A 9,385-nucleotide genomic window follows, 5' to 3' on the forward strand; every position below is an offset into this window, starting at 1 on the left:
CGGCAGGTACCGGCGGCAGCGCGAGGCCGAGGGGGCGCAGCAGAAACTTTCCGATCCGACCACGAATCCGAGACGGCCGACGAGCGCTGCTGCTGGGCTGCGGTGAGTCCGGGAGTCCGAGGCCACGAAAGTGAGACTCTGCGACGCTCGCCCGCCTCCGCCCTCTCTCTAGGGCTTGCGGCAGCGGCCGGCCCACGCCACGCCATCCACACACTGTTCTGTAGCTTTTACTTTTTGACGTGGAGTAAAGCCAAGCCGGAAAAAAGTATCATAAAAGATTCTCCCGCTTCAGATGTATCCCAGTTCCACTACCGCATCCCATTATAATACGCCGAACCCAGCACCAAAATAAGCTATGGCGGCACACGCGAGAGCTTGGAATCTCAAGGCCCCCCGCGCAGCCCACTGAGACTCCTCCGCGGGTTCCAGCTCCGGCGTGAGGCCAAACCCGCAATCTTCTTTCGCTCCTCCTCGCTCATCCCATGGTCCGGAGCCTCGCCGTTCCGCGACATTGTCCGGTTGGAGGCGTCCCGGCAGACATTCTCGCTCGGCATCGGCACGCACGATGTGGATCGGTGTGTCGAGTGGGGCACACCGATCTTTCAGTTCCCGTCAAGTGTCCTGACAATGCCACAGATGAGACGAAATTGTTGGAATCGTAGTCTGATACCATCTGCCGGTGGGTTCAGGGGTTCGCGTTGCGATCGTGGCTTGCACTGCAGAACCGATTCCTCGTCCGATGTGGGCCAAGCCGGGAGTGGTGGTGGTGCCCCAGAATTGTTCCCGGGGTGGGAATGGATCGGAACGGTTTTCTGTGCAGGGCCTTGCCTAGTGTCGTTGGCGTTGGAACCATTCACCCTCGTATACGTCGATGACTCCCAGAGCGCCACAGGATGCAAGTGGGTCCGCCGGACGAGGTGGCAGTTTGCACATTTTCTAGTTGCAGCTCGCACGAGATTCACCCTGGATTGTTGGGATGCTCGGCATGCAGATACGAGTCCACTGCGGACCGGCACTTGAACAGCGGCAGCCTGCTGCCGGACTCTCGAGGCTTCCTTTGCTACTGCAGGCTTGCAATGTGGGAGCATTGGGGAGTACCGGTTGCGCACAGGACCACTTTTTTAAGCGCAGGCAGGTTGTTGTCCGGAGGGAAAGAGCGGTGGTTTCCCTCACATTGATATCCGTCTTTCTACTGGAGGCGCAGTAACTTACTGTACAGATTAGTGGCGGTCAGGATGTCAGTCAGCTCTCGCAAGTTGAGGTGGTGTTATTTGCTGAAGTGGTGTGCGCAGAGCTACTTTGGATGCAGGCGTGTTCTTCCAGGGACGGTCATGGATTTTGACGGGCCTTCTTTGTCGAATCAAGCCTCGAAGGTTGAGATTTGAATGGTGGTTGTGTCGGAAATCGTGGATTCAGGTGGGAGCGGGGACTGCGTACCTCCTGCTGGAGGCGCCAGTAATATCGTCCATGACCCCCTGCTCACACTCGGTGTGTGAGGTGGCTAGCTTAGTTGCAGGTGACCGATGGTTTTAGTTCGCGTAGGTGGCTGGGTGCGGGAGATACATGTCGGTGGATGGCGACGAACTCGGTGGGATGAATATACAGTATTCTGAGCTTGATGCGGCGGACTGGTGCTTTTTGAGAGGGGTGCTGGCAATGGCACTGAGTTCAGGAGTTCGTGTGTGCCACTCGACGACAAGCATGTGTTGGTTTCCTGCGGAAGCCTCCTTGGCAGGATCCCCTGGCACAAGCATCGACCATATACGGAGTGAGATGCAGGAAGCCGAGTGCAAGTATTTTGGGCGCCTGTCAGCGTGACGGCGTCCTGACGTATCGTGAGAAATAGCGCACAGAGGTCGGCCGAGAACTATTTGCACATGCTCGTGCAGAATCGAGGTCATCGCCGACCGGGAGAACTGGACAGGCCGTCTCGTGGGAAACGTGCTGGTGCTGCCGAAAGACAAGCCTGTTCGTTTCCTGGCACACAAAGACGTGTGAACGTCAGGGCGAAGGTGTTCATCAAGGTACTGGGGAGCCATTGCATTGTTCAACCCGAGAGTTGACGGGGTAGGAAGCAAAAGTTAATGCAAGGTTGATTGGTAGGGAGTGGGCTCAGCAACAACCATGCCTGCACATGAGCTCAGCGGTTTCGGCAACAGAGTTGCAACGGTCTCTGCAGGCTTGTGTACGCGTAACGGAAAGTACTTCAGATAGTTAGACCGGCGAATTTTATTCAAACAAGATAGTCACTTGATTGAGTGTGGCCAAGTTGAATGCAGTTGCGACAAAATTGGAGAATTTTTCCAAGCATATTAAATGAATGACATTAATAAGGACAACTGCGAAAAGGTTAGGATGAGAAAGATTTCATGAGGCAAACCGTCTATAATAATTATTCAAGCTTCAACAGCATGCCATTATGGACACAACCTCCATGGAGGAGGTGTTCAACAATTGATATTGAAATTCGAACGTACTACATTAAGGACCCAAAATTATTGAGTTGGTGCACTTCTACACAAGATACGCAGGGCTCGTGTGTAGATCCATAGCAGGCACCGGCAAGCTGCTCCTTCCCGGAGACCCTTGGCCCCAAAAGAATTGTCGTTTCCACCCTTGCTTCGGCGCTACCCTCGCCAGATCAGAAGCAGCCATGGCTTTTTCTCTTGGCTGCTCTGACTCGGGGGAAGCTCTCGTCGTGAGATCTTCATTGTTTGCTCGAGATTGTGGGTGTTCTGTATCCCTATCGTTTGTCATATTGTACAAGTGGTGCCGTCACCAATTCTGACGCCGAACTTGGTGCGCACCAGTGCGAGGGGCTGGCGAACTGTCCTCGCGGTGGGCAAGCGTGCAGGATGTGATTGCCAGGTTAGATTTTCCATGTTTCGACGGAGCTGTGTTCCGTCCTAATGGCCACAGCCGTGTGCTAGACATGAACCAAGGCCGTTCGCGACATCCCAGTGGTATAATTGATCAAGATCAAAATAACAGGATGGTACGCATGTTCGATGCACCGACGATTCCTGTAGAGCCCGGGTGGTGGAGATTGGCTGTTGCGACTTGGTCACTTTGAGTTTCGACTCGGCAGAGTGAAAGGCCCCTTACGGTGCCTTGGAAACCGGTGCAGTGTTCTTTGCGACTCTGGATTCGGCGCAGGGTATCAGTTTGAGGAGCAGCGCCTTCCCTCGCCCCTTTTTCATGGTCTTCACCCTGGACTTGCGCTGTTCAAGCTCAATCAAGTTGATGGTGTCAGAGTGGAACATAACTAGAAAGCAGACAAGGATGGTCTGAGATGCGAAAACGAACTCGAAAGTAAATGGTGGCGGGATTGACACCCTATAGATAAGGATCTTACCATCAAAAACTCGGGCTGGGGTGATGCCCTTCTACAGCAAAGAGGGCTCCCTCTCTGCGATCCACGCTCCGCATAGACTCTGAATTCAAGCAATATTTCAGTGCATTTTTAGAGTGTATACGCTAACTAATGGCATTCGTAACTCGTACATTCTCTGCATCTGTTGCAATCGTTTGAATGAGCATGTGCTTACATGTTAGTGCGGCGGTCAAAATTTGCTGACAAGGAGCTGTCGGCTCGCTGCTGCGAGATCTTTCGCTGGGCCGACTGAAGGTCTTCAATCTCGCTTAGAGGCTCCTCCACCATAGTACTCAACTGTTTTTTGCCTCTATATGCCAAAATATCGCCACCGACGTCACCGAAACTGCCAGAATCCCGTGAGCCTACCTTCGTCTCTCGCACTGGAATGACCGTTTGGGTTGCTCCAGAGCTTGCTCTTGCAGAACCGGTTCGTTTCACCCTTCGCCTCCGACTTGGTGGCGGCCGGCGAGGAGTGATGGCGCTGGGGTCTGAATTCTGCTGTATTTGCAGTTGAGTGTCTGCTACGTCTCTTGCTTGACGATGCCTACGAGGTCTCGTGGTTCGTCTCCGATGGCTACGTGAACGCGCTTCCTGCATGTCTTGAAGATGGGCATCGTAAGAAATGGGGTCCTCATCCGTAACCCACTTGTTTCTGTATTGACCTTGAGTTGATGGGCCCGATTGACTGTACGATTCACTGCTGGAATCCTCGGTCACAATTTCGGAGTTTTTGTGTTGAGTGGATGTGCCCGGCTTTGTGCCAACCATTGTTTCACCAGCGCGTGCCAGCGAACCATCGCCAGGTGCAACTTCGCACAAACCGATTCGAAGCTCAACCGCGGTGTTCAGCACGGCTTGAAATGCAATGCAGATGCTCCGCCATGACCGCTCTGCTTTGTGTTTATCGCGCGGGTGATCGAACTCCAATGCGACTATAGCACGCGAGCCATCTGGATATTCACAGCACAAGCGTAATATTGAACCATTACACCCTAAACCATATTCTCAGGGAATCCCTTGCAGGATCGGGATAACAAGTATCAGAAGCATGGTTTTTTTTCAGAAAAATTACCAATAGCTGCGCCTGCTGCAACAAGTCGCGCGTCTGTATGCAGAAGCTGCCTCAAACTCCTCGACGTTATCTCCGACAGCACTCGGTTCCAAAGCCTAGCCAAAATTTCTTCTCCAAATACCTGAAAATCTAACGTCGTCTCTGGTTCATGTCTTAGTGGTTTTGAAGTCTCTGCAAGCTGCAGTTCCTCGAATCCCTGTTGTTCAGCTGGCTTCCGACCCCAATCTTCCTCAAATGTCTGCTCCGAGACCGGTATTTCATGGTCCTCAGGAACTTCGGGAGGTCTTTTTTCTTTTTCAACGTTTGCTTCAAGAGATTGACCAACCACTGCAGACACTGGAACTTGGTTCTGATGCTCTGGTTTGTTCATCACTGGTTGCTCCGCCCTATAAATGGCGTTTATAGGCGCCACAGTAGGGCTTTGGGCAACACTGTTGTTTGCTTCGGAAGGAACAAACGACCGATCGGGAGCAAATTGCAAAAGCGCGGCTGTCAGCCAGGTCGCCTTATCGGTTGCCGCTCGCAACTGCTTCTCAGCTTCTGCGAGAACCTTTAGCGCTTCCCGGAGCCGTTGTTGCTCCTCCTTCGCAGCTGGAAGAGAAACCAAAATCTAAATTATTTTTTCGTATAATTCGTAGCTTAAATTTTATTTTAAAATACAAGCAGTATATAAAATTAAAGGGGAACAAATAAATTAATAATGAGTTTGTATAAGACGGTGAACTGGCAGACCAACCATTAACTCACTTACAGATATTTCGATTGAAAAATGATCCATCTCTTCGCCTGCCCCGGTTCACATCGAGGCTACCAGCGAGAATGTCTGTGATTAAGGCCCCCAGTAGGGACACGAGTCCGAGAGGCTCAACGCCGGAGGCTAGCACTTTTCGCATGGTCTTAATGATATTCACAGTGTCGGCGGAGAGCGCGTAGTCCAATAAATCTAGATTCTGGTTGTCTGGAAGAAGTCCACCGACCTCTCGAACTAGGGCCACCGTCACGGTCCTGTCCAGAAGGCATACTTGGTCAAGAAAAATTTCAGCATCACGGAGGGATCCATCTGATTTCGACGCAATGAGCGACAACGCTTCCGCTTCGAAATGCAAGCCCTCTTTCTCCGCCAATAATTTCAGCCGTCTCACAATGTCTGGTTCGCTTACTTTGGAGAAATGGAACTTTTGGCACCGCGAAGTCGCAGTCGGGGGCAGCCGCTCCGCATCGGTGGTAATAAGGATGAATACCACGTTCCTTGGGGGCTCTTCCAACAATGTTAGAAACGCATTCCACATATCGATGCCGAGAAGATCGCACCCCTCGACAACAATCACCTTGTAGCGAGCATGAGGTATGAAGCTCCCCATCATGGCTTTCATGCTCACCATGTCCATACTTGAGACAGCCTCAATCTGCCGCAAATCTGCGCTCTGATTGAGACTACACTGCCGACAAATTCCACACGGGCGATTGGCAGAATTCAACGACTCGCAATTCAACCCTGCTGCGAACATTCTCGCAGCAGAGGTCTTCCCAGTTCCGCGCGGACCCATAAGCAGATACACTGGAGCGATTTTATCCTTTATAATCGCAATCGACAAGCTCTTCACCACCACAGGTTGACCCACAATCTCCGTGAAGTTCTTTGGCCTGTATTTTTGACTCAACGTTCGATGTTCCTCGGGTGGCACCTGCTCTTTTAATCTGCTTGTGGAGGCTGTTCCCACACCTGGAATATCTTCGATGGCGCCTTGAAATGTCGACCTACAACCCTCGAGTCCCCCAAGCTCCCCTGAAATCTCTCGAGTTCTTCCCGTGTCTACGTTATACCCCGCAAGATCGTGCTTGCGTGTCCCGTCCCCGCTTAATATCGGTAATGAGTTCGCTTCAGAATTCAACGAGGAAACTGACTTCTTAGCCGGGGTACTTTGCTCTGCGAGTAAAGAATCAATCTCGGGACGTCTCCTGGACTCCGAAACTGCGCAAGTCAACCCAGTCAAGTCGTAGAAAGCCTCATCACTATACTTGTGATTCCGAGACCAATCCCACGAAAGTCCGCATCCGTTTTCAAGTGGAAGTTCCGAGACATCCAGATCATCGTCCATGAAATCCATGGAGTTGGTTGCAGCTTTACGGATGCTGGGGTGGGCTGAGTATGCACTCCTCTCTCCTGACGGGATATTCCTCCAGCCATGACGAAGTTCAGGCTTCGACTTCTTGAGATCCTGCTTTCCACGCGACAATGAGCCCAAATGCAACGGAGATGCAGGATTCAAGGTTGCCGGCTTTGGTCGCATCATCTCCCTCTCCATGGGGCTGAGCTCATCCTCATCCGTCTCAAATAAGCTCTCGCCAACGAGATTGCTCCGACGCTCTTCGTCCTCCAGCATGCCCAGGAAGTTATCACTCCGTCCACTCCCGTTATGGTTTCCCAGTAGCTGTGATAGTGAGGAGATTGAGGGACGACGCTCTTCGATTACTCTCCTCGCAAGATGTTCTCGTCGAGCAGGCCCGACATCCCATCTCTCATCCGACCTTGGAATCTCCTCAAGCTCTTTCTCAGCGTCTCTCGGCAAGCGCCCCCGCGCTTTCAATTCCTTGATGAGACCCTCCTTTCGCAACTCCCCGGAGAGAGCCCCAGTCATGGATCCATCAAAAGCCTGCTCAACTGGTTTGACCCTCCTTCCGATAGCTGCCTTCAACGGCTCGTCGATGCCAAGTGTTTCGTCATTGCGCACGTACATGGCATCTTCGGCTGTCATTTTCTTCGACGTCCCTCTTGTAGGAACCTTGTCACTTTTGATGTTTCTATCCGCTCGACAGTTTTGTTGCTTCGGTATTCGGCGGCTCCCACCAACGCCGTGGAGTTCTTTAGCAGACTTGGCGAGTTTGGCCGAGAGCTCATAAGCGAGCGCTTGAGCATCTTTGTGAGGATCGCCAATGAAGGCGTTTGATGTCACTCGCTTGTTGCCTCCTGAAAAGCTACCTCCAGGGGAGACAGAGGGACTTGTCCCCGGGTCCTTCAAGGTTCGATTCTTCCGCAGGGCCGTCACCTCCCGCATAAGAGGGAGCTGGAGTGACGACGCCCGCCCGGCATCCAACATCAGACCGATCTGGAGGCTCTGCAAGAGTAAGTGAAAGTGGCGATTGACATGAATAATGTTTGTCAAATGCACACGACTAGACTCTCCGTGAATCTGTGACTTCACAGCTCTCCGTGATTTCTCATCAGAAGCTGAACTCTCAATCACATGAGCCTTGCCAGCCCTTTGGCTCATACCTCGCAGGGGAGTTCTCGCATACCTCAAAGAAATTAAAAAATGTGGGTGAAGTCACTAAAACTAGTGGCGGAGTCACTAGATGGCACTCTACAAAACTGTCTTCGCAAGAGCGCTGAAACAAGCTCACCCATCCTACCCCAAAATAGGAACTTGCGCACAGCCTCACAGCCTCTTGTAGATTCACCATAATTTTGGACTAGAAAACAAACTTCACAAACAGCTGAACTGAATTTCAAACGCATGGGAGGGCGACCATTCCGCCCGCCTAATCGCGGAAAAATTCCCTCCATGGACGAAGTCAAAAGGTTTTAGTAGCGGACTAAGTTGTTGATCTATTCTGGTAGAGCACTCCAGCACAGCCCTCTCAGTCGAGATGGCGAAACCCAATTCTTGCATCACGCAAAGCAAGTGTGACCCCCGAAACGCTACCACCTTGGCACTACGTCGCAACATTCTAGGAAAGAGAATCTGATCGACCGACCAACAAGCTCTAGTTTCCTTCGCCATAGAGAAGAGTGATTGATTAGAATTGGATAGAGAGTCAACAACTTAACCACCCGTATTATGACAGGAGAACCATCAATGAAAAAGCCGACAGGAATTCGGGGATATTCTCGAAATACCAACAGGACCACTTCTTAATGAGTCGACGGTTCAACACGTTTCTGAAAACCACAAAGAAGATATCATCGCTACTTACAGATAAGGGATTATCTGCGAAAGCTTCTGCAAAGACGAGGTCAACCACGAAACGACTTCTCGTGAAAATTCCTAAATGGCAACCAATGTGCTGTCGAAGCACCTTGTACAATCACATTGATAGGTGCACAGTCGAAGATCTTGCAGTTTTAGCTTCGCGACAAAACCATTTATTCTCAGTGAGGCGTAAAGCGAGAACTAGCTATGAGTCCTGGAAATCTATTGGAAACGATTTCGAGCTCGCTTTGAGAAGTCTTTGTCGCAAACAGACGTCCGTTGCACGGTGTTCCGATGTGGCTCCTAAATCGAACTAAGAAAGTAGCGTGTACACGATAAAAGCAGCCACTGGAATCTAAGCCAACTTGCAACACTGGCTCGACTACGAACTCCGCTCTCTCTCGAACGAAAATTAGACCCCACATATACCGGCCGAACACTAAACTCGCCAATGTAGAATACTCATCAGTCGCCAGCTTGTTGCCACCACGTCGCAGCAATCAAGCTAAACAAGATTTCCACGCAAGGATCAATGGTGGTCAGCCCCCACCAAACCCGACCACAACCTAGGCTTTCTAAACCTACTGCACTCGGCCTAACCCAGTCAAGGATTAACGAAGAACAAAAGACGAAGGTGGCGCAGCCATCACAACGTCGCTGCCGATCCCGGCTTCAGCAGCTGTTGTTGCTGCTGCTGCTGCTCATGCTTTCCATGGATCTAATGCTCAGAAACGAACCTGCGCAGTTGACGACGATGCAGCAACTCCTCCGCAACATGGATGGTCGCGTTTAGCTCTCCTCCTGGTAAGCTACACACCCAACTTTCACGAAACTCTCCTCAACCACAGATTTACTCCCCACGCTTCCCCATGCTCGATCGAAACCGCCCCCCGAAGGTGCCCATCACCGATAACCCTGCACCACCCTTTACCTCAGGAGTACACCCAAAAAAATAAAACTACACCA

General features: G+C 51.4%; 1 protein-coding gene across 2 annotated transcripts; it reads right to left on the reverse strand.

Annotated features, from left to right (window-relative positions):
- Window positions 1-2,365: 2,365 nt before the first annotated feature.
- On the reverse strand, window positions 2,366-9,385 carry LOC112280310 (protein STICHEL-like 1). 2 transcript variants are annotated; one of them, XM_024515657.3, is made up of 6 exons: window positions 9,157-9,385; window positions 5,200-7,564; window positions 4,449-5,039; window positions 3,549-4,326; window positions 3,356-3,434; window positions 2,366-3,221 (listed from the first exon to the last, which is right to left on the reverse strand). In XM_024515657.3, exons 2-6 carry the CDS (start codon window positions 7,544-7,546, stop codon window positions 3,102-3,104), a joined length of 3,915 nt encoding a protein of 1,304 aa, XP_024371425.1. In that variant the 5' UTR covers window positions 7,547-7,564; window positions 9,157-9,385; the 3' UTR covers window positions 2,366-3,101. The 2 variants fall into 2 exon arrangements, with proteins under 2 accessions (XP_024371425.1, XP_024371424.1); XM_024515656.3 differs by lacking the exon at window positions 9,157-9,385 and having other exon boundaries at window positions 5,200-8,209.

Source organism: Physcomitrium patens, chromosome 3 (assembly GCF_059467195.1).
Source record: "Physcomitrium patens ecotype Gransden chromosome 3, ASM5946719v1, whole genome shotgun sequence".
NCBI classification, from domain to species: Eukaryota; Viridiplantae; Streptophyta; class Bryopsida; order Funariales; family Funariaceae; genus Physcomitrium; species Physcomitrium patens.